The sequence below is a fragment of the Gopherus evgoodei genome, unplaced genomic scaffold (assembly GCF_007399415.2).
Source record: "Gopherus evgoodei ecotype Sinaloan lineage unplaced genomic scaffold, rGopEvg1_v1.p scaffold_35_arrow_ctg1, whole genome shotgun sequence".
Classification (NCBI taxonomy): domain Eukaryota; kingdom Metazoa; phylum Chordata; order Testudines; family Testudinidae; genus Gopherus; species Gopherus evgoodei.
Window position 1 is genome coordinate 4,427,190 of NW_022060027.1, and position 25,163 is coordinate 4,452,352.

The following is a 25,163-nucleotide window of genomic DNA, read 5'->3' on the forward strand; positions in this document are numbered from 1 at the left end:
CCCTGCATGAGACAGGGAGCAAAGCCCAGAGCTCTGCTCCCCAGCGGGTGACAGGACAGGACAGTCTCCACGTCCAGTCACTCCCTGGCTTCTCTGCTGGGAGCCAGGACTCCTGGGTTCTCTCCCTAGCTCTGGGAGGTGTGAAAGTAGAATAAATTATATTGTAAAAATCAAAAGGATTAAAGAAACACTGTATGTCCCTTTAAGCAGAAATAAGGAATGTTGAGATACAGGTGTCAGGAAAAGAAACATTAAGGCATAAACAATGAGTCCACTTAAGCTAATGGTGGAACATTAGCTGGAGATTGGTAAAAGTTAGTAAGGAAATTAACTATGCATGTTTGGCCTCCGGTAAGCATGTCACTTCTGGTTTCTTTGTCCTCTTGTTAAGTTTGTGCCCTTTTTATCTGTGTAAAATAAGGTAGTGTGGGTTTTGCGTGGTGCTCACCTTGTATGGGTGCATTAGCAGAGCGCTGTGCTAATAAAACAGAGTAGTCTGACAAATTGTGAGTCCTGACTCTGACTTTGACAGAGGGGAGTGGGGTCTAGTGGGGAGAGCAGGGAGGATTGGAGCCAGGACTCCTGGGTTCTCTCCCTGACTCTGGGAGGAGAATGGGGTCTAGTGGGTGAGAGCAGGGAGGATGGGGGCCAGGACTCTCGAGTTCTGTGCACAGCACCACCACCAATTTGTAGGGCATGGTGCAAGTCTCTACTATACACTGAGGGCTTGTCTACATCAGAAAGTTGCAGCGCTGGTGAGGGAGTTACAGCGCTGCAACTTTGAGAGTGTCCACATCTGCAGGGCATCACCAGCGCTGCAACTCCCTGTTTGCAGCGCTGGCCGTACTCCCGTTTTGTCTCGGGTGTAGAGGATCCAGCGCTGGTGATCCAGCGCTGGTAATGCAATGTAGACACTCACCAGCGCTTTTCTTGACCTCCGTGGAAGGAGGAAGCCTCTGGTAATCAAGCTGGTTTCCTTTCCCGGTTTGCTCTCTCGGTCCCGGAGCCAGCCAGCAAACCGCAGGGAAGGAGACCTGCTTGCTCGGGGTTCCGGGACCGAGAGAGCAAACCGGGAACGCCGCGGTTTGCTCTCTCGGTCCCGGAGCCAGCCAGCAAACCGCGGGGAAGGAGACCTGCTTGCTCGGGGTTCCGGGACCGAGAGAGCAAACCGGGAAAGGAAACCAGCTTCGCCGCGGTTTGCTCTCTCGGTCCCGGAACCCCGAGCAAGCAGGTCTCCTTCCCCGCGGTTTGCTGGCTGGCTCCGGGACCGAGAGAGCAAACCGCGGCGTTCCCGGTTTGCTCTCTCGGTCCCGGAACCCCGAGCAAGCAGGTCTCCTTCCCCGCGGTTTGCTGGCTGGCTCCGGGACCGAGAGAGCAAACCGCGGCGTTCCCGGTTTGCTCTCTCGGTCCCGGAACCCCGAGCAAGCAGGTCTCCTTCCCTGCGGTTTGCTGGCTGGCTCCGGGACCGAGAGAGCAAACCGCGGCGAAGCTGGTTTCCTTTCCCGGTTTGCTCTCTCGGTCCCGGAACCCCCCTTGAAGCCGCCCAACAGCGCTGCAGTGTGGCCACATCTAACACCACTTGCAGCGCTGGTTGCTGTAAGTGTGGCCACTCTGCAGCGCTGGCCCTATACAGCTGTACTAATACAGCTGTAACAACCAGCGCTGCAAAATTTTAGATGTAGACATGGCCTGAGGTTTATAACCTTCAGCTCCGTCTATCACTCCATAACTGATGTGTTGCCTGGGAAAAGCCCCCACCCCACCCCGATCCGCAGTTCCCTCTGGGGGCAGGGATCTCCCCTTCCTCTGCCCCAAATCTCCAGCAGCTGCTTCTCCCCCGTGGCTGGGGAACCCACCAGAGACTCCGTCCCCGCTTCCTGGCCGGGTGTCCCCTCTGCTGGGCCCAGGGCTCAGGGCAGAGCCTGGCTCTAACAGTCCCATCCGTGCAGAGATCCCCTGTGGGTCTGTCTGGGTGTGGGGCTGGGAGCCGGGCCACTAAGCCAGGCCCCTCCCTCACCTCCTACAATGATCTCGACGGGGTTGCTGGGAAACGACCAGCGACTCTGATCCGTTATGGAGTGATAATAGCAGGTGTAGCTCCCTCCATCTTCCTGGCCGACACTGGCGATGGGAAATTCAGCCATTTTCCCTTCAGGTACCACCGACTGCACCTGCTGGTTCGGGTGTCCAGCTTTACACAGAACGAACTCCATGCCCAGGTCCTGACCCTCACAGCGGATGGTGACGTTTCTCCCGAGCGCCACCACTCTGCTGGGGCTCACCCAGATGGTGGGTTTGAGAAATTCATGCCCTGCTTTCAACAAGAGACAGGAGTTAAACAGGGGAGACACAGCCCCCCGCCTCCTCTCACCCCAATTCAGTCCATCGGTCATTCGGCCTCTCTAGGAGTCTGTTCCCTACCAGGGATGGCACTGCCTGCCCATGGGGCTCGGGGGCAGGGGGTTCACTCAGATGTAGCTTAGGACCCGACTGCATGAGAGATCACCTGCCCCACCCGGCCCCACCTTAGGCCAGCCAGGGGGCCTGACCTGTGCCCCCCAGAAGCTTTGCCCCCAACCCTGTGGTTGGAAATAGACAGGGCCGGCTCTGACTTTTTTGCCGCCCCAAGCAAAAAAAAAGAGTGACGCCTCGCCATAACACCCCACCCTGCATGAGCGCCACACCATCCAAAGCCGCGCCCCCGAGCGCCGCTCCTCCTGAAGCCCCCGCCCCCCCAAGCACAATGCTGCCAAAGCCCCCCCAGCGCCACGCCACCTGAAGCTCCACCCCCCGAGTGTGGCACCGCGCAAGCTCCCGCCTCCCTGAGCGCCGCACCACCCAAGCCCCCATCCCCTCGAGCGCCGCGCCGCCCAAGCCCCCGCCTCCCTGAGCGCCACACCACCCAAGCCCCCGTCCCCCCAAGCGCCACGCCGCCCAAGCCCCCCTCAAGCGCCGCACCACCGAAACATGCCCCCCTCCGAGCGCTGCCCAGCAGAAACAAAAACGAACCAAAGAAACCCTCCAGCACCACCTCGCTGAACCAAAAAAAAGAAAACCCGAGCACCCCTCCACCCCAAGGTGCCTCCCCAAGCATGGTCAGCAGGTGCCTGGAGCCGGCCCTGGAAATAGACTCTGTGAACGGAGGGAGATGTGTAGATAAATCTCTGCATTAGGCATCTTCTCTTAACTTTCCTATGACTTTGTATTATGGCTCTTCATACAACCTTGTATTGGGTTTATCAATGTGTGACACCCCCACCCCCTGTTTTCATACAACTTTGTATCAAGTCCTTTGATATGGGAACTTTGTATCAAATCCTTATACAGAAACTTTGAATTGAGCATTGGTATAATGTTATAGCCTCTAAGGATAGGTCAGGCAGAAGAAAAATGTCTTTTCCCCAGGAGTAGAATAAGATCTGCCCCCTTTTAATCAATTGCCCTGTTGAATGAACGAGGTGTGAATGAGGAAGGCATGGAAGGCAGCACCTCCAGACAGTTGCACCCCTTGGAGAGGGGATGGAAGCCAGACCCAAGGACAGTAAAACTTGTTCAGTGGGCTCACTAAAGATCAGACATACTGAGGCCCTTGGGAGTTAGAAGCGAGCACCTTCTTTTGAAAACATCCCCTTCTTTGAAAATACATGTGGCAGCATTTAGACAATACCCAGAAGGAAGCGCCACGGGTAACCGACTGACACAGACACAGATTTTGCATCTGGTGCAGATTTGCATGAGAGGGGAGCTGCTATAAATGTGAGGTGTCTTGCAGAGGATACCAGGTCTCGTCTTGTCAACATGGGAGCATTGATCCGGATCGGCAGAAGCCCTGCTCCACCCCCCATCTAACACGCTTGGCCAGTGTAGTTAAGGGGAGCAATTAGTTGGTAACAACAACAAGACGGAGTGTGCGTGTGTGTGTGTGTGTGTGTGTGTGTGTGTGTGTGTGTGTGTGTGTGTGTGTGTGTGTGTGTGTGTGTGTGTGTGAGAGAGAGTGTAATATAGGTCAGATGCATATGATACAGTGTTAATTAATACAAGTATCTTAATTAATAAATGTGGCGCTTTGCCTTATCCCCCCTGAAAAGACCCTGTGAAATACTTTAAGAACAACATGACCCAAAGAGGTCGGGGTGCACGATCACCTGCCTACCGAGGTGCTAGGGGGTAATGAGGGAGGAGGGATAGCTCAGTGATTTGAGCCTTGGCCTCCTGAACCCAGGGTTGTGAGTTCAGTCCTTGAGGGGGCCATTCAGGGAACTGGGATAAAAATCTGTCTGGGGGATTGGTCGTGCTTTGAGCAGGGGGTTGGACTAGAAACTCCTGAGGTCCCTTCCAACCCTGATCTTCTGATTCTATGTCTTGGAGAACTGGCCGGATGGCACACAGAGCACCCTGGTCCTTAGCCAGAGCTGATGTGGGACCTCCCGAAGGGTGAAAGTGAAGCACTGAGGGTAGAGCTCAACAGAACTGGGCCAGAGCCTCCGCCCCAAAGTGGGGAACCTGAGGCACCACCAGCCAGGGCAGTATCCCCCAACCCAGCAGCTGAATTCCAAACAGAGCTGCAGGAGGATCCCTCCCTGGAGAAGCTGAGGGCCCTGGCGGCCACAGCAGTCCTTCCAGGGGGAGAACCGCTGCGATTCCTGTGGGAGAAGGGATTCCTGTACTGGAAATGGGCTGGTTTGGGGCAAACTGAACCTTGGAAAGCTAGGAGGTAGTTGGTGGTTCCCCAGAGGTACCGCCGCAAACTGTTGTACTTGGCCCACGATATCCCCGTCAGCGCACTAGGCAGAGGCTGCTGCAGAACTTTTACTGGCCTGGGGTCTTTGACACTGTCCAACAGTATTGCAGGTCCTGTGACTCCTGCAGAGGGTAGGGAAGGCCCGGGACAAGGGTAAAGCCCTGCTGAGACCTTTGCCCATCATAGAGGAGCCTTTCCAGAAGGTGGCCGTGGACATAGTGGGGCCCCTCAGCAGGGTGACCTGGGCAGGGAAGAAATACATCCTGGTGGTGGTAGATTTTGCTATGTGCTACCCCGAGGCGGTGGCAAGTCCTCTATCGAAGCAGACACTGTGGCAGATGCGCTGCTGACCATCTTCAGCAGAGTGGGGTTCCCCAGGGAGGTCCTTACAGACCAGGGGTCGAACTTCATGTCAACCCTGCGCCAGTGCTTGTGGGAGAAGCGTGGGGTCCAACACACCTGGGCCTCAGCCTACCATCCTCAGTCCAACGGGCTGGTGGAGAGATTCAGTGGGACCCTAAAGATGATGCTGAAAACATTTATGGACCAGCATCTGCAGGACTGGGATAAGTATTTACCCCACCTGCTGTTCACATACAGAGAAGTGCCCCAGGAATCCACAGGGTTCTCCCCTTTTGAGTTGCTGTGTGGGAGGAGGGTGAGGGGGCCCCTGGACTTGATGAGGGCCGAGTGGGAGGGAAAGACCTCCCCCCACGGGGAATCAGTGGTGGAGTATGTACTGGCTTTCCGGGAAGAGCTCGTGGAGCTCATGGGCTTGGCCAGGGGAAACCTAGCCACGGCTCAGTGGAAGCAGAAGGTCTGGTACGACCGCTCAGCACGTGCCTGCTCCTACGCTATCGGGACCAGGTGATGCTCCTCATCCCTGTGAAGAAGAACAAGCTGCCTGGGACGGCCCCTTCAAAGTCATCAGGCAGGTAAATGAGGTGGACTTTGTAGTCAAGGCCGTCCCTACCCAAACACAAAGTATGCAGCTGCGTAGGGCACCAGGAAAGCTATGTGCTGCTCCAGCCTCTGCTCTGCCTCTTCCTTCCCCTTGTCTGCCCCAACTCCACCCCTCCCCATGGCCCCTGCCCGTGCTCCACCCCCGCCTCACCCCTTTTCATCCCACCTCGCCCCCACTCCACCCCCTCCCCAGGCCTTGGGAACCGGGGGGCTGTGAGTGCAGGGGAGGGTGCTGGAGGGTGGATCTGGGTCTAGGGGAAGATCTGGGGGTGGGGGTGGATCTGGGGGGTTCTCCCCCATGGCTGCACTGACCCGGAACGTTTTGGTTCCCCCAGGGGATCTAGAGCCCACGGACGGGCCCTGTTAGCGTTTGTATGAGCTGAAATAAATCCACGTGCTGCCCCCAACCCCGATCCTCACAGCCTGTCGGGGACAGGACTTGGAACCAGGGGACGGTTCCCATCTGCTTCCTCAGACCCCGGGAGCCAGTTTCTGCTCCTAGTTACTCTAACGTGGGGGGCAGGTGACACAGAAGAATGGGGCCGGGTCTAAGCCCACAGGGGGAGTTTGGGTTGAGTTTTGGGGAATGTTTAAGGCTCAGTTCCTCTTTTCCCCACCCCACACATCCCCTCTCCCATCCTTGATGTTACCGTCCTCCCCACAGACTGATACTCACCTCCCCACACCCCACTGTGCCCGGCCAGCCAGCAGCCTGGAAAGGAGACGGCTCATTAGTGACCAGATCCCAGAGCAACTGGATCCTACGTCCTGGTCTCAGATCCCCACCCCCCACATGGGCACACACTCTGGTCTGAGATCCCACCCCCCATGGACCCACGCCCTGGCTGTCCCCAATACTCACCGAGGAGGAGGATGGTGCGAGCAGATGCCATGACAGGGCAGTGGGGGGCCCCTCAGTGCTGCCACCAACACCCCGGTGCTGAGCTCCACCGAGCCTGAAGCCCAAGTGCGAGCAGAATGAGGAACTGTGCCGGCGGCTGCAGCCACAGGAAGCCCATGATGCGCTCGGCCCCTTTCTTCTACATCAGATGATTCCTCTGCAATCTCCAGGCCAAATCTACCGTGCTCAGAGCAAAGCCAGATCCCTACAGCACCCAGAAAACCACATCCCCTCCTGCAGCTGCCCAGCCGCCGCCATCACCTCCCAGCCCCACATGGGAGCTGCCCAGTCCGGGGACCAGCTGGGAATAGGGGAATCTCAGGAGGTGTCAAGAGGTGCCCAGGCTGCCCTGACCTTTTCCAATAGGCCCGTCTAGCCTCCCTGGAGCAGCAGCTCAGAGCAGAGGAGGGACCCCCCCCCCACACACACACACACTGTGCCCTCCATGGAGCAACCCTCTCCCATGGAGCAGAGCAGAGGTTCCTTCCTGACCCGGCTGGGCCCAACTCCCACCCTGGAGCATGAGGGTAGAGGGGCCTGGCCAACCTCCTTCTCAGGCAGTGTCACTGCAGACGCAGTTCTTAGTGCAGTGGTGTGAGACAGAGACAGGACAGAGGGTTGTGGGGCTGGGAGGGGTTGTGGTTTCCGGCACCTGTGAGGGGCTCGACGTAGCAGTAAATTTAGACCCTGAGTTGTTAAAGCAGGAACCGGTAAATCCATGAAAAGGGGAAGTTTGCCCAGAGCCGGCACTCACGTCCTGTTTCTGGTACTGAAAAAACAACAATGTGGATCCTTGTGGCACTTTAGAGACTAACATTTAGTGAAACTTGGCATAAACCTGATGCCCCAGCAGCTACCTTGTAATATACCCCAGCTCTGGGAAGAGAGTGGAGTCTAGTGATTGGAGAGGAGGGGCTGGGAGCCAGGACTCCTAGGTTCTCTCCCTGGCTCTGAGAGGGGAGTGGTGCCTGGTGGTTAGAGCAAGGGGACTGGGAGCCAGGACTTCTGGGTTCTCTCCCTGGCTCTGGCTAGGGGTTGGGGTCTGGTGCTTAGAGAAAAGAACACATATTAGGCCCTGTGATGTTATTGATATAAACTGGAACCATATAGAACATGGTTTGCAACCAAGGTCCTGTAGTGGCACCAAATCTTATGTAAAGGGGGTCATATAAAGTGTCTAAGACCAGGTTATGGGTTGCTGGTTATGATTATGCTGTCTGTATGTCTGTATCCTTTTGTAGTTGAAGTTATGAGTATTGACTGTATACTATCTGTATTTCAAATTGGTGCTGTAGTTCTGGAAAAAATCCCAGACAAGTTGGTGTTAGCTCTGCCTAGCCTGCTTGATGGCCCATTAAGGACCATCAGCTACACAACTGACCCATTGAGAGGAGGCAGATACGCCTTGTAACTCAGCAGGGTGTGCAGGGACTGGCCCATGTGACTCCAGGCTTCATTTTGCTGTAATTTTCCACAGTAAGGACAAAGAAGTGTTCTTACACCTGGAAGAGTCTATATAAGGCTGACGCCTCATCGCAATCTGGTCTTCAGTCCTGCTTCTTACCTCTGGAGGGACTTGGCTACAAACTGAAGCTCTGAACAAAGGGATGTTCTCCAGAGACTTGATTTGAACCTGCAGTTTCTTCCATCACTGCTACAAGCCTGAACTAAGAACTTTGCCATTAACTGTATGTAATTGATTCCATTTAACCAATTCTAGCTCTCATCTCTGTCTTTTTTCCTTTATGAATAAACCTTTAGATTTTAGATTCTAAAGGATTGGCAACAGCATGATTTGGGGGTAACATCTGATGTGTATATTGACCTGGGTTTGGGCTTGATTCTTTGGGATCGAGAGAATCTTTTTTTTTCATTGGCGTGTTGGTTTTCATAACCATTCATCCCTGGGACATGTGGGACTGGTGGTGATACTGGGAGACTGAAGTGTCTAAGGAAATTGCTTCTGTGACTTGTGGTTAGCCAGTGGGGTGAGACCAAAGTCCTTTTTGTCTGGCTGGTTTGGTTTGCCTTAGAGGTGGAAAAACCCCAGCCTAGGGCTGTAACTGCCCTGTTTGAGCAATTGGCCCTGAATTGGCACTCTTAGTTGGGTCCTGCCAGAACCGCATTGTCACAGGCCCCGTGTCCCTTCCCCAGCCCATCCCCAGGGCCGTGGGTCTGCGCAGCTCAGGGCCCTCGGTAGAGCTCACAGGGGTCGACGGCTGAGCCGAGCTTTCCTCTCCGACCCCAGGATGCTGCAGAGACCAGCCCCCCCAGAAAGGGGAGGGGGGAAGAACATGGGGACAGAACTCGAGACAACCCCTTCCCCGGCAGATGCCCCAGCTCTGGCTCCCCAGCTCATTTGCCCTTCACCCCCCATCCATGACATTCACACATTGGGCTCCTCAGCCCCCTGTTCTGCCCCCTGGCCTGTGTCCCCTCTCCTATTCTGTCCCCCAAGCCTGAGTTTTCTCATGTCCCCCCCTCACCCCATTCAGGTTCCCATTCCCCCAGTTCTGTCCCTCATCCTGTGTCCCTTCACCCCCTGTTGTGTCTAATCATGCCCCACATCCCCTCCCCCTTTCTTCCCCCATCCCCTCACATAGCTGCCCCATCTCAGCAATCCTGACCCCCTGCTTTGCTGTGTGGGGGCAGCTACATGGCCTGCCCCCCCACACTCACCCTCCCCCATCAGTCCATCTTCCACAAAGCCCCCATTTCCCACCCAGCCAGTTCCCCATGAGGCAGGGAGGCTGAGGGGACATGGGGATATGTGGGTCATTAAAGACCAGGCAGCGTGTGGGGCTGAGGGAGGGAAGAAGAATGTGGGGAGAGGGGAAGAGGGGCTGAGACTGAGGGGGCAAGAGCTGAGGGGAGGCTGGGGCAGGACAGTGACATGTGTGTTTCAGGCTGAACCTGCCCCTCTCCCTCCCCCTGCCCATCTCTGCAGGGGTTTTGGCAGAAAACAATCCTGTTCCCCACTCCCAGCCCAGACCCATTGGGGGGGGCTACATGGCAAAGTGTGGGGAGCAGAGAAGGGGGGTCAGGAGAGGGCACTGTGGGGCTGGGAATGTGGGGGGGCAGGAGTATCTAGAGGGGTGGAGAGGAGGAAGAGGGGAGGGGAAGGGGAGGCATGTGGGGGTCATTATGAGGCAGGAAATGTGGGGAAGAGGGAGGTGTGGAGGCAGGAGACGGAGTGGAAAGAAAGTGGGGTACCCAGGACTGAGGGGGCAGGAACAAGAGGGGGATACTGAGAGGGGAAGCTTCTGAGGGGTAGCAATGGCAGCTCCCTTCCAGCTGGCACCATCTGCCCCTCCCCCCTCAGAAACTCCAACAATCCTAACCCCCTCACTGACCTTCTGAGGGGATGCCCTCAAACTCCTGTCCCCCATCCGAGCACCCTCAACCCCCCTCCCGACACCCCCAACCTACTTCCCTCAAACTCCCAGCACCCCCCAGCCACCTCCCCGCAAACGCCTGCCATGGGGGGGCCAGAAGCACGAGCGGCTAAATCGCTCTGCGCCCTGTTGTGCTCATGGAGATGCCGTCATAAACATATAGCTAAGGGTAGCATAAAATCCCTCTTTACCCTGTAAAGGGTTAATTTCTCCTTCACTTGTAAAGGGTTAAGAAGCTCAGATAACCTGGGGGGCATCTGACCAAAAGGACCCATAAGGGAAGAAGATACTTTCTCATCGTCTCATAGACTTTAAGGTCAGAAGGGACCATTATGATCATCTAGTCTGACCTCCTGCACAATGCAGGCCACAGAATCTCACCCATCCACTTCAATAACAAACCCTTAACCTATGTCTGAGTTACTGACATCCTCAAATTGTGGTTTGAAGACCTCAAGCTGCAGAGAATCCTCCAGGAAGTGACCCGTGCCCCATGCTGCAGAGGAAGGTGAAAAACCTCCAGGGCCTCTGCCAATCTGCCCTGGTGGAAAACTCCTTCCCGACCCCAAATATGGCGACCAGCTAAACCCTGAGCATGTGGGCAAGACTCACCTGCCAGCACCCAGGAAAGAATTCTCTGTAGTAACTCAGATCCCATCCCATCCAACATCCCATCACAGACCACTACGCATACATACCTGCTGGTAATCAAAGATCCCATCATACCATCCCTTCTATAAACTTATCAAGCTTAGTCTTGAAACCAGATATGTCTTTTGCACCCACTGCTCCCCTTGGAAGGCTGTTCCAGAACTTCACTCCTCTAATGGTTAGAAACCTTTGTCTAATTTCAAGTCTAAACTTCCTAGTATCCAGTTTATACCCATTTGTTCTTGTGTCTACATTGGTACTAAGCTTAAATAATTCCTCTCCCTCCCTAAATTTATCCCTCTGCTATATTTATAGAAAGCAATCCTATCCCCCCTCAGCCTTCTTTTGGTTAGGCTAAACAAGCCAAGCTCTTTGAGTTTCCTTTCATAAAACAGGTTTTCTATTCCTCGGATCATCCTCGTAGCTCGTCTCTGTACCTGTTCCAGTTTGAATTCATCCTTCTTAAACACGGGAGACCAGAACTGCACACAGTATTCCAGATGAGGTCTCACCAGTGCTCTGTATAATGGTACTAACACCTCCTTATCTTTGCTGGAAATATCTCGCCTGATGCATCCCAAGACCTTATTAGCTTTTTTAACGGCCATATCACATTGGCGGCTCAGTCATCCTGTGATCAACCAATACTCCAAGGTCCTTCTCCTCCTCTGTTACTTCCAACTGATGTGTCCCCAATTAATAACTAAAATTCTTATTATTCATCCCTAAATGCATGACCTTGCACTTTTCACTATTACATTTCATCCTATTACTATTACTCCAGTTTACAAGGTCATCCAGATTATCCTGTATGATATCCTAGCCCTTCTCTGTGTTAGCAATACCTCCCAGCTTTGTGTCATCCACAAACTTTATTAGCACATTCCCACTTTTTGTGCCAAGGTCAGTAATAAAAAGATTAAATCTGATTGGCCCCAAAACCGATCTCTGAGGAACTTCACTAGTAACCTCCTTCCAGCCTGACAGTTCAGCTTTCAGTACGACCCGTTGTAGTCTTCCCTTTAACCAGTTCCTTATCCACCTTTCAATTTTCATACTGATCCCCAACTTTTCCAATTTAATTAATAATTCCCCATGCGGAACTGTGTCAAATGCCTTACTGAAATCGTGGTAAATTAGATCTACTGCATTTCCTTTGTCTAAATAATCTGTTACCATCTCAAAGAAGGAGATCAGGACCCATAAGGGGAGAAGATACTTTCAGATCTGTGGGGGAAGGTTTTGGTCTGTGTCTCTCGGAGCCAGCCAGGAAACCAGGCAGGGAAATTCCATCTCCTTAAGCGTATCTGAATTAAGCATCTAGACTTGCAGAAATAGTAAGTAATCGCAAGGAAACGTGTTAGGTTACCTTTTGTTTTAGCTTGTGAATTTTCCCTGTGCTAAGAGGGAGGTTTATCCCTGTTTTGTAACTTTAAGGTTTTGCCTAGAGGGGAAATCCTCTGTGTTCTTCAGTCTTTTCTTAGTCTGTAAATACTTACCACCCTGATTTTACAGAGGTGATTCTTTTTACCTTTTCTTTAATTAAAATCCTTCTTTTAAGAACCTGACTGATTTTTTCATTGTTCTTAAGATCCAAGGGGTTGGGTCTGTGTTCACCTGTACCAACTGGTGAGGATATTATTCTCAAGCCTCCCCGGGAAAGGGGGTGAAGGGGCTTGGGGGGATATTTTGGGGGAGGTAGGGCTCCAAGTGGCCCCTCCCTGAATATTTGTTTAAATCACTTGGTGGTGGCAGCAATATTAAGGCTAGAAAGGAATTTGTGCCTTGGGGAAGTTTTTAACCTAAGCAGGTGGAATATAAGCTTAGGGGGTCTTTCCTGCAGGTCCCCACATCTGTACCCCAGAGTTCAGAGTGGGGAAGGAACCCTGAACAGATGCAATAAAGAGCCGAACGTGCGAACATGCCCCAGCCCCTGCCCCACACTGAACAGGGTTAAAGACAGGGTGGGGTCCGGAGCCCGCAGCCTGCTCAGCCCCACAGCAAACCCCCATTGACCCCTGGGACCAGATGTTACAGACCCAGCAAAGCAGGAACCAGGGGAGCCGTGGCAGGCACCATGTGAAACGAGGGGTTTGTTCCAGCCCCGGCCCCGTTCGCTGGAGCGAGTCTCTAGCCGGAAAATCCCTCGGGTTTGGGCGTCTCCCTGCTGGTCCCGGAGACGCTAGCGACTGTCCTGGGTGGGGCAGAGGAGCCAGCAGAGCTGGGCTGGAGCTGGCGTCGCCGCGGCTGCTGTTAAAGTCCGACCCCGTTTCCTCCCAGGTTGGGGTTCAGCTGGGGGAGGGGCAATGGCATTGGGGTCCCTCTCTATGGCCGCTCTGCTCAGGATGCCTCCACGGAGCAGGATTCGTAGCAGTGAATTGAGCGCCCCTAAAAGGGGCAGTGGGCAGCACAGCCTGTCCCCACAATATTTTATCCACTAATGAGGCCTTGTTTCTAACACCCCAGTTTTGGGTCACAGATTTCTCCTTCCCCACTTCTCCTGTGTCTCAGGTGGGCCCCAGTCCAGCCCGTGGGTTATGTCCGGCGGCCGCTCAAGTTGGACTAATCCCGTCTTTCTGTCTCGCCAGCTTTCCCTCCAACGTTCGTTCGTCCAGGTTCTCGTGACGCTGCCTGACCTTCTCACTCACCTTCTTCGGCTGAACCCACCACGAGGGGACATTTCAAGGCTCTGGTATCACAGCTCCTTGGGGTGGGGAAATTTGGGGGACAGAGCAGAGGAACAGGAAGTTCTGGGGATTTATACAATAGAAATGCAGAGTGGGGGAGGTCTAGGGAGAAAGGAGCTTCCATCCTGGGGTGCAGCAGTTGGATCAGGAGCAGTCTGGGGGGCAGGATGCTTGAGGCAGGGGTGTTTGGGAGCAGGGGGATTTGTGCCAGCATCTCAGCCCCCCAAGGGGAAGCGGCTCGTTCCCTGGGGAGATTTTCTTCTCTGTACAGCCAGATCCAGGTTCCTGGGGGTGAAGAGAGATGGCGGGTTAGAGGGGCCCATGTCACCCTGCACCCAGGCCCTGGGGGGAGCAAGGGACACAGAAGGGGTGGTCACCTCACCTAGGGCACCCCTCTCAGATAGCTGTGTCATGGTATAATTCCCCACTCTGAACCTTAGCATCCAAAAGATGGGGTACCAGCATGAATTCCTCTAAGCTCAATTACCAGCTTAGTACTTGTAGTGCTGCCACCAACCAGGAATTCCAGTGCCTGATACACTCTGGTCCCCCCAAAACCTTGCCCAGGGACCCCCAAGACCCAGACCCTCTGGATCTTAACACAAGGAAAGTAAACCCTTTCCCTCACCGTTGCCTCTCCCAGACTTCCCCTCCCTGGGTTACCCTGGAAGATCACTGTGATTCAAACTCCTTGAATCTTAAAACAGAGAGGAAAATTCACCTTTCCCCCTCCTTCTCTCTCCCCCACCCAGACTCTCATAGACTCATAGACTCATAGACTCATAGGTCAGAAGGGACCAATCTGATCATCTAGTCTGACCTCCTGCACAAGGCAGGCCACAGAACCCCACCCATCCAATTTTATAACAACCCCTATCCCAGGATAGAGTTATTGAAATCTTCAAAATTGGTTTGAAGACCTCAAGCTGCAGAGAAACCACCAGCAAGTGACCCGTGCCCCATGCTGCAGGGGAAGGCGAAAAACCTCCAGGGCCACTGCCAATTTGCCCTGGAGGAAAATTCCTTCCCGACCCCAAATATGGCGATCAGCTAAACCCTGAGCATGTGGGCAAGACTCACCAGCCAGCACCCAAGAAGGAATTCTCTGCAGTAACTCAGTTCCCATGCCATCCAACAACTCCCCGCAGATCATTGAGCAGACCTATCTGGTGGTAATCCAAGATCAATTGCCCAAATTACAATCCTATCATAACATCCCCTCCATATACTTATCAAGCTTTGTCTTAAAGCCAGGAAAGTCTTCTGCCCCCACTACTTCCCTCGGAAGGCTGTTCCAGAACTTCACTCCCCTAATGGTTAGAAACCTTCGTCTAATTTCAAGTCTAAACTTCCTAATATCCAGTTTATACCCATTCGTCCTCGTGCCTACATTAGTACTAAACTTAAATAATTCCTCTCCCTCCCTAACGTTAACCCCCCTGATATATTTATATAGAGTAAGCATATCCCCCCGCAGCCTTCTTTTGGCCAGGCTAAACAAGCCAAGCTCTTTGAGTCTCCTTTCATAAGGCAGTTTTTCCATTCCTCGGATCATCCTCGTAGCCCGTCTCTGAACCTGTTCCAGTTTGAATTCATCCTTCTTGAACATGGGACACCAGAACTGCACACAGTATTCCAGATGGGGTCTCACCAACGCCTTGTATAACGGTACTAACACCTCCTTATCCTTGCAGGAAATACCCCGCCTGATGCATCCCAAAATCGCATTTGCTTTTTTAACAGCCGTATCACATTGGCGACTCATAGTCATCCTGCTATCAACCAGCACCCCAAGGTCCTTCTCCTCCTCCGTCGCTTCCAACTGATGCTCCCCCAACGTATATCCAAAATTCTTATTATTAATTCCTAAATGCATAACCTTGCACTTTTCACTATTGTATTTCATCCTATTTCTATTACTCCAGTTTATAAGGTGGTTCAGATCTTCCTGAATAGTATCCCTGTCCTTCTCCGTATTAGCAATACCTCCCAGCTTCGTGTCATCCGCAAACTTAATTAGCACATTCCCGCTCTTTGTGCCAAGGTCAGTAATAAAAAGGTTAAATAAGATCGGTCCCAAAACCGATCCTTGAGGGACTCCACTAGTGACCTCCTTCCAGCCTGACAGTTCACCCTTCAATACGACCCTCTGGAGTCTCCCCTTTAACCAGTTCCTTATCCAACTTACAACTTTCGTATTCATTCCCATCTTTTCCAATTTGACTAACAGTTCCCCGTGCGGAACCGTGTCGAACGCCTTACTAAAATCTAGGTAAATTATATCTACCGCATTTCCTTTATCTAAGTAATCCGTCACCTTCTCAAAGAAGGAGATCAGATTGGTTTGGCACGATCTACCTTTACTAAATCCGTGTTGCAATTCGTCCCAATTGCCATTGACTTCTATGTCCTTGACTACTTTCTCCCTTAAGATTTTTTCCAAGACCTTGCATACTACAGACGTCAAGCTAACAGGCCTATAATTACCCGGATCACTTTTATTCCCTTTCTTAAAAATAGGAACTACATTAGCAATCCTCCAATCATACGGCACAACCCCCGAGTTTACCGATTGCTTAAAAATTTCCGCTAACGGGCTCGCAATTTCACGCGCCAGTTCCTTTAATATCCTCGGATGGAGATTGTCCGGGCCCTCCGACTTCGTCCCATCGAGCTGTTCAAGTACGGCCTCTACCTCAGTTGCGGTAATATCCATTTCCATATCCACATTCCCGTTTATCATCCCTCCATCATCCCAAGGTTCACTAGTCTTATTAAAAACTGAAGCAAAGTACTTGTTTAGATGTTGGGCCATGCCTAGGTTATCCTTAATCTCCATTCCATCCTCTGTGTATAGCGGCCCCACTTCTTCTTTCTTTGTTTTCTTCTTATTTATGTGGCTGTAGAACCTTTTACTATTGGTTTTGATTCCCTTTGCAAGGTCCAGTTCAATGCGGCTTTTAGCCTTCCTCACTTTATCCCTACATGTTCTGACCTCACCAAGGTAGCTTTCCTTACTGATCCTGCCTTTCTTCCACTCTCTGTAAGCTGTCTGCTTTTGTCTAATCCCCTCTCTGAGTTGTTTGCTCATCCAGTTTGGCCTACGACTCCTGCCCATGTTTTTTTTCCCCTTTCTCGGGATGCAGGCTTCCGACAGTCTCCGCAGCTGTGACTTAAAGTAATTCCAGGCCTCCTCCGCATCCAAATCCACTAATTCCTCCGTCCAATCCACTTCCCTAACTAATTTCCTTAACTCTTTAAAATTAGCCCTCGAGAAGTCAAAAACCCTAATCCCAGATCTACATTTGTTTACCCTTCCATCTAGTTTGAACTGAATCAGCTCATGATCACTCGAACCAAGGTTATCCCCCACCACCATTTCTTCTACGAGGTCCTCACTGCTCACCAACACCAAATCTAAAATGGCATCTCCTCTCGTAGGTACTTCAACTACTTGATGAAGAAATCCATCCGCTATCACATCCAGAAAAATCTGACCCCTATTATTCTTGCAAGTACTCGTCCTCCAGTCTATATCCGGGAAGTTGAAGTCCCCCATAATCACACATTTCCCCTTTGTGTTTACTTCATTAAAGACATTAAAGAGGTCTCTATCCATATCCCAATCAGATCCCGGCGGTCTGTAGCACACGCCAAGCACTATCTCAGGGGAAGCTCTAGTTGCTTTTTTACCCAATGTGATTTTCGCCCAGACAGACTCTGTCTTATCCATTCCATCGCTTCTTATTTCGCTACAGTTAATGTCATCATTGATGTACAAGGCTACTCCACCACCTTTGCCTTTCTTTCTGTCTTTCCTAAACAGCACATAGCCTTCAATGCCCGTGCTCCAGTCATGAGTGCTATTCCACCAGGTTTCAGTTATCCCTATAATATCCGGTTTTACTTCCTGCACCAGTAACTCCAGTTCCTCCATCTTGTTACCTAGACTCCTCGCATTAGTGTACAGACCTTTTAATTTTCGGCGTTTGGCATCAGTGACATTCTTTCCTCCGTCGTGCAGCGACCTTTTACCACCAGCATCACCCGTTACTCTGGTTTCTCCACTATTCCTCCTTGGATCAAATCTTGGGACCACAAGGGTATCCCCTCTCACTTTGTTTACTTTCCTCTCCAGGTTACATTCCGGCGTGGAGATCTCCTGAACATCTCCCAACCATCTCCCCCAACTTCCTAGTTTAAAGCTCTCTTGATGAGGTCGGCGAGCCTCCATCCTAGAATTCTATTTCCCTCCTTGCTTAGATGAAGTCCATCCTGAGCGAACAGTCGTCTATCCGTAAACGCTTCCCAGTGACCGTACATCCCAAAGCCCGTCTTATAACACCACTCCCTAAGCCATCTGTTGATCGCCATAATCTTGTCACTCCTTCGTCGCCCCGCTCTAGGAACCGGCAGAATCCCACTGAAGATCACCTGAGCCTCGATGTCTTTGAGCCTCTTCCCCAGTCTGGCATAGTCCTCCTTGATACAGTCCAGCGAGTAACTAGCCGTATCATTCGTTCCCACATGAAGGATAATCAACGGATTCTTTCCCGCTCCTGCTAAGATCGTATTCAGCCTCTGGTCCACATCCTGTATCTTAGCCCCTGGCAGACAGCACACCCTTCTGTTCTCCCGATCAGGTCTAGTTACAGGCCTATCCACTCTTCTCAGTAAAGAGTCTCCAATCACGTAAACTTGCCTTTTCCTGGCGACTGTGCGATTCTGCGGTCTATCCCCCACAGCAGGTGCTTGCATTTCCTCTTGATTTGTATTCGCCCTTACAGTCCTCCTAGGGCTCACACTTGGTGTCGCCTCCATCGACTCCTCCCCTCTTTCTGCAGGACTAGCTGCTCGCCTCTTCTTCCTCGCCCTTTGTCCTTCAGTAGCCTGCTGTGCTCCATCTTGATTTCCTAACTCAGCAAACCTGTTCCTGAGTTCTATTTCTCCATCGCTGGCCCGTCTTTTCCTCTGCCTGGTTCTCCTAGTCACATGCTTCCATCGTCCACTTTCCTCACCCAGCAGCCCCTCCTCAGAGTCCTTTGGTCCTGCTTCTATCTGTTTGTCTGAGCTTGTCCCCTGCTCCTCGTCATGTCTGTGTTCCATCATCTGCTCAAATCCCCTTCTAAACTCAGCCAGAGTTTCCACTTGCATCTCCAGTCCTCTGACCTTTTCCTCCAGCAGCTCTATCAGGCGGCACTTCATGCAGATGAAACTCCTTTCAGGTGCTCCCTCTAGGACCATGTACATGCCGCAGCTACCGCATCCAGTCATCCTCAGCGTGTCTGCACCTGCTGCCTCCGCCTCCATTGTAGCACTCCAACTCTGTGCCTGGCAATCCACGCCTCACACCACTCTGCAGGCCACCAACACGGGTTGGGCTGCTTGCAGACCCCTGCCTCTTTGGTCTGCCTTCCTGGTTCCTCTGCCTGGGTCTCCCCTGTAACCTCCCCCTGGAAACTCCCACTGAAACTCCCCTGTTAGCCGCTCTGTTCGCCGCCTCCTGTGCCGCTGCCTGAGTGCCTGGCTGCTTATATAGGACCCCTAATCAGGTAAGCCCCGCCCCCAACTCAGGGCTCAGCCTCACTCCCAGCACACAGCCCCTAGCAGCCTGCACACACACACACTCACACACAAACACTACAAACTACAAAATCCACAAAAACCTGCTCCTCCAACAGCACTCCCACTGAAACTCCCCTGTTAGCCGCTCTGTTCGCCGCCTCCTGTGCCGCTGCCTGAGTGCCTGGCTGCTTATATAGGACCCCTAATCAGGTAAGCCCCGCCCCCAACTCAGGGCTCAGCCTCACTCCCAGCACACAGCCCCTAGCAGCCTGCACACACACACACTCACACACAAACACTACAAACTACAAAATCCACAAAAACCTGCTCCTCCAACAGCACTCCCACTGAAACTCCCCTGTTAGCCGCTCTGTTCGCCGCCTCCTTTCTCTCCCCCTTCCCTCCTTTCTCCCCACCAGTTCCCTGGTGAATCCAGACCCAGTCCCCTGGGGTCTCACACCAGAATAAAAAAACAATCAGGTTCTTAAACAAGAAAAGCTTTTAATTAAAGAAAGAAAAAACAGTAAAAAATTATATTTGTAAATTTAAGATGGAATATGTTACAGGGTCTTTCAGCTATAGACACTGGGAATACCCTCCCAGCCTAAGTATACAAGTACAAAGTAAAATCCTTCCAGCCAAATACAGATTTGAACTCCTTCCAGCCAAATACACATTTGCAAATAAAGAAAACAAACATAAGCCTAACTCGCCTTATCACCTAGTACTCACTATTTTGAATCTATAAGAACCGGTATCAGGGAGATTGGAGAGAAACCTGGTTGCATGTCTGGTCCCTCTGAGCCCCCAGAGTGAACAACAACCAAACACTAACACCACACACACACACACACACACACACAAAAACTTCCCTCCCTTAAGATTTGAAAGTCTCCTGTCCCCTGACTGGTCTTCTGGTCAGGTGACAGCCAGGCTCACTGATCTTGTTAAACCTTTCCAGGCAAAAGAGATATGAAGTACTCCTGTTCTATTAACTCTTACGATCTGTTCATGACAGGCTGTAATAGGCCTCGGCCAGGATCAGCCCCAGGACGAGCAGGACCATGGCGCTCAGCACCAGGCGGGCGATGTTGGCGTGGGTGAAATCCAGGTGCCTGGGGGGGGCTGCTGCGGGGGAAGGGGAGAGTTACTTAGGGACTCAGATGGGAAATTCAGCAGCTGGCGCTGCCCTCGGAGCAGAGCCACCAACCCCCCCATCCAGCAGGTCTGGCCCAGCCCCCCTCTAGGGTCCCCCAGGTGCTGTGGCTCTGGGGCCTCCTCTGGACCCCTCAGGGGAGGCCACATCCTGATGCCCTGGGGGGCTGAGCCTCAGCTTCCCTGGAGAACAGGTCACCTGGGTAGTTGAACTTCCCCCGAGCCATTCAGCACCTCGTAGTGCCCCTCTGCCCACCCCCACAGGTACCTCTGCCCCGGCCTGTCTGCTGCGCTGTGAGCCCCTCCCCGGGGTATCTCAGCTCCTATCACACACAGCCAGGCACTGCGTGCAGGGGGAGGCTGGGACGTCACCCGCTGCCCCCCATGTCCTGGTGGTGCCCGGGGCCCAGCCAGATGCAGCGGAACATCTATTGGGGGGTGGGTCAGGGACCCCCCCCTCCCTCACTGTATCAAACCAGGGGCGCTAATTCCGACAGCCCAGACACACTCTGAGATCATCAGTGGGGGCTGGGAACCACATGGGATCCGTCATTTCGGGTCCAGTTTTCATGTAGACAAGATGTTAGTTCGTCTTTCTATCCCTGACCAGACGTGATCCCATCTGTCCACCGCCCTACGTTCCCAAGGACCTACATGCCCATGGACTCCTGGCCGTCCGTCCCCATGGATCTGTCCATCACCCTCTATCTAGAAGAACTGAACCCATCAGTTCTGTCTGCAGGGATCATCCCCCTCCAGACGACCCGAATGGCCCCTTGGGCGTCTGAGCCAGGAGCCCTGTTCCCTGGGGGATGAATTGTTCCATTTCACTCGCTCACCTTCTCCTGCCGGCTCCGTTGGGGGTGGATGCGGCTCCTGGAGCCCATCTGGGTTGGTTCCCTCTGGGGGATAAAAATGAGCTTCAGCTGAGATGGGGAAGGGAGGGAACCAAGCACGCAGGGCTGGGCGGGGTGGGGGGGGGGAAGCTGCTGAAACTGTGATACTGCTTGGCCCATGACCTGGCGTTTCCTTCGGCTTTAACTGTCTGAGCTGGTGGTGGGGAGTGAATTCAGCACTGGGGCCAGAGCCGGCTGGGCAGCCCGTGGGCCCTGATTCCTCTGTGCCTCCCCAGAACGGGGTCAGCCGGGGGAGCATCCTCCTGGGAAAGGGGCCTGCTCTGCAGCACCCCCTGGGAGGAGGGATCCCCCCTCCCTGAGCCCCAAACCTCCAGCAGCTGCTGCTCCCCCTGTGACTGAGGAACCCCCCGCCCCCAGTGGGCCACAGGGCTCAGGGCAGAGCCTGGCTCTAAGCCTCCCATCACAGGCTGGCTGGGGGTGGGGCTGGGAATGGGGACGCTGAGGAGGCCCCTCACCGGCTATCGCGAGCTCCACGGGGTCGCTGGGCTCCGACCAGACGGGCGGGTCAGATTTGGAGCGATAATAGCAGCGGTAGCTCCCTGCATCTCTCCGGCTCACGTTGCGAATGGGAAACTCAGCCACATTCCCAGCCAGGACCACGTCCTGCAACACGTTCGGGTTTCCAAATTTGTGCAGAAGGAACCTCATGTTCTGGTGCCGACCCCGACACCAGACGGTCACAGCTCCCCCCAGGGTGACTCCCGCGCTGGGGCGCAGGGAGATGGAGGGTTTGGGGTATCTGAGCTCTGCAGTGAGAAGGAGACAGGCCATGAGACAGACCCTGCAACAGTCACTGCTCCCTGTCCTCCCTGCACGGTCCCAGAGACGGGCCCCTGGGAGAAAACCCAGCCAGAGGAACCGCTGGGAACTACCCCCGGAACTGCCTAAAATCCAGAGCACCCCTCTGTACCCCAGGCTGGGAGCCAGGACTCCTGGGAGTCAGAGGTGCTGAGTCCTCCACAGACATAGACAAAAGATGATGAAAGATGATTATCACCCATTCTTACAAAGGGAAATGGAGGGACACACAAGTTCAGTGACACCCCAAGGTTGCCTGGGGGCCTGGATCCCCCCCTCCCTCATCCCCCAATATCCAGTGGCTGGGAAACCCCTTAGTGACTCCGTACCCACTCCCCAGCAAGGCGTCCCCTCTGCTGGGCCGAGGGCTCAGGGTAGAGCCTGGATCTGAGGGTCCTATTGGCCCAGAAACCCCCTGTGGGTCTGGCAGGCTGTAGTGCTGGAAGTGGGGACACTGAGCCGGGCCCCTCACCTGCTACAACAATCTGCATGTAATCACTGGGATCCGACCAGTTGGGTGGCTCCGATCTGGAGCGAGATCGGCAGCTGTAGACCCCTGAGTCTTCCCGTCTGGCTATGGGGATGGTGAATTCACCCCTGTCCCCATCATCATTCAGCTCCCGGATTTCGATTCCATCTTTGTACAGAAATAGCCTCCTGGCCTTGCACCGACACTGGCAGCGGATGGTGACAGCTCCTCCCAGGGCGATCATCCCGCTGGGTCTGACGGAGATGGAGGGTCCGGGAGCAGGGAGCTCTGCGTTCACACACAAACAGGAGTTTGTCTGTAACCTGCCCTTAGCGCCCAGCCCCAGGGACAGCCCCAGGGCTAACAGCCACCTCACTGCATCCACAATCTGTTACTCCTGGGACAATTCTGCACATCTGCAGGTGTGCAAGGGTCGCCAATTTTGATTGGATGCATTCCTGGAGATTTTATCACATGACATAATCTTTAAGTAAAGATTAATCTATAATTCCTGGAAACTCCAGGCCAATCCCGGAGGGTTGGCAACCCTAGGACATGCATAATTCCGCTATCCTGAGTAATTTTGCTTTTTACCCGCAGAAAATACCTTCTGCCCAAGAAGTGCTGCAGTTCCGCCTTGTTCCCACCAGAGGCTGCTGTAGCGCCACAGCAGCCAGCAGCATGAACGGAGCCCCCTGTTCTGGCGCCACAGCGGCCCCTGGTGGGAAGAGGCGGAACTGCAGCACTTCGGGGGCAGAATTTATTTTCTGTGTTGGGGAAAATTCTCTGCCTGCCCCGTGCTGCAGTATCCCCCCAGGAGCAAAAGTTCATCACAGCACTTGCCGCAGAGCCTGGTTAGGGCAGAGTGGGGGCACCCAGGGCTGCTGGGGGGTCACAGACTGGGGCTCAGGAGCTAGTGGGGTGACAGTGTTGAGTCTGAGGACAGGGGAGGAAGCTACAGAGACCCATGGGGATGGGGTTTGTGGGGACAGGGGCTGATGTGCCTGACTGAATGGGGGAGGCTTGAAGTCAGCCAGGGTCTGCATGGGGGAGGCTTCTCATCTCCCTAACAATTCCCCGCCCCCCAAAAAAAAAACCTTCTCCCACCCACACCCAACAATCTCTAGTTTTACTGCCAGGTTCCTCCCCTCTTCCTCAGCTCCTCCATTACCCCTGACTCCCCCAAGCCTTTGCACTGCTTCTGACAGGTGCAGGAAATACAGTTCTGTTGTGTGATTTAAATGAAATACCCAAAGTTCTGTGTTAATGTGCCTAGTGAGGAATACATTTAAAAAAAAAATTACCAGAATCTTTCGGTTTTGGTCTGCAGTGTTACAGACACACTCACAGACAGATGTTTTGAAATAAATGACCAAAATAATTGAAACTGTCATGATTATATTGTGTTATTTTGACAAATAAAATCTGCAACATTTTGCCAAATTTTCAAATATTTGTGCAGAATTTTTAATTTTTTGGTGCAGAATTCCCTCAGGAGTATACCATTTTCCAGGCTGCTGGGAAGAGAATTCAGTACTGGGGGCGGGGCTGGCTGGACAGCCCCTTGGCCTCGACGCCTCTGTGCATCCCCTGAACAGGGGCAGCCCGGGGGAGCATCCCCCTGGGAAAGGATGGCTGCTCAGCAGCTCCCGCTGGGGGCAGGGATCCCCCCTCCCTTGGCCCTGAACCTCAGCAGCTGCTGCTCTCCCCTGGCTCAGGACCCCCCAGTGACTCTGTCCCCACTACCCAGCCAGGCATCCCCTCTGCTGAGCCCAGGGCAGAGCCTGGTTCTGAACGTCCCACCAGGGCGAGACCCCCTGAAGGTTCAGCTGGGTGTGGGGCTGGGAGTGGGGAAGTGGAGCTGGGCCACTCACCTGCTACCACCAGCTCCACGGGGTCGCTGGGGTACGACCAGACGGGCGGGTCTGATTTGGAGCGATAATAGCAGCTGTAGCTCCCTGCGTCCCTCCGGCTCACATTGTGGATGGGAAACTGAGTCACATCCCCAGCCGGCTCCACGTCCCGCAGCGCGATCGGGTTTCCATCTTTGCACAGAAGGAACCTCGCATTCTGGTGCCGACCCCGACACTGGACGGTCACAGCTCCCCCCAGGGCGACCCCCATGCTGGGGCGCAGGGAGATGGAGGGTTTGGGGTAGTAGGTCTCTGCAGCGAGACGGAGACAGGCCATGAGACAGACCCCAGCACAGTCACTGCGCCCCGTCCTCGCCGCACGGTCCCAGGGACAGGGCCCTGGGAGAAAACCCAGCCAGAGGAAGCTCTCTGAGATCCCAGAGATTCCTGGGAGCTATGCCAGAAACTGCCCAAGGACCTAAACTCAGAGCACCCCTCTGTACCCATCTAGCTACTTAATGGGCCCTTCCAACCCAGTATCCTCCCTCCCCATCCCCGACCCCCCACAGGCCCATCTAGCCAGTATCTCCCCCCAGATGAGTGCACAGCAGCCACCAGTAGCTGCTGCATCTCTGGGTCTCCAGCCAGGTGTCCCTCTGCTGGGTCCAGGGCTCAGGGCAGAGCCCGGCTCTGAACGTCCCATCAGGGCAGACACTCATCAAGAGTCTGACTGGGTGTGGGGCTGGGAACAGGGACGCCAAACCAGGCCCCTCACCTGCTACAATGATCCACACGATGTCACTGGCGTACGACCAGTTGGGAGGATCCCATAGGGCGTGGGATCGGCAGCTGTAGGCTCCTGCGTGTTCCCACCTGGCGCTGGGGATAGTGAATTCATCCCCAGCAGGATCCAGCTCCCAGATTTCGATTCCATCTTTATACAGAAATAGCCTCCTGTCCCAACACCAACACTGACAGCGGAGGGTGACGGCTGCCCCCGGGGCGATCACCGCCCTGGGGCTGACGGAGATGGAGGGGCTGGACCGAAGGAATGCTGCGTTCACACAC

General features: G+C 53.7%; 1 protein-coding gene across 1 annotated transcript in view; it reads right to left on the reverse strand.

The window, feature by feature from the left end:
* LOC115641683 (immunoglobulin superfamily member 1-like) overlaps positions 1-24,949 on the reverse strand; it is an 87,195-nt gene extending 62,246 nt beyond the window's left edge. The window contains exons 1-8 of the mRNA XM_030545013.1: positions 24,871-24,949; positions 24,117-24,407; positions 22,246-22,530; positions 21,431-21,721; positions 20,898-20,960; positions 19,920-20,031; positions 13,608-13,680; positions 2,018-2,402 (exon numbers count right to left, since the gene is read on the reverse strand). Of these exons, the coding sequence (XP_030400873.1) occupies positions 2,018-2,402; positions 13,608-13,680; positions 19,920-20,031; positions 20,898-20,960; positions 21,431-21,721; positions 22,246-22,530; positions 24,117-24,366 (1,459 nt within the window). The 5' untranslated portion in view covers positions 24,367-24,407; positions 24,871-24,949. The remainder of the gene's footprint in view (positions 1-2,017; positions 2,403-13,607; positions 13,681-19,919; positions 20,032-20,897; positions 20,961-21,430; positions 21,722-22,245; positions 22,531-24,116; positions 24,408-24,870) is intronic.
* Positions 24,950-25,163: the final 214 nt, after the last annotated feature.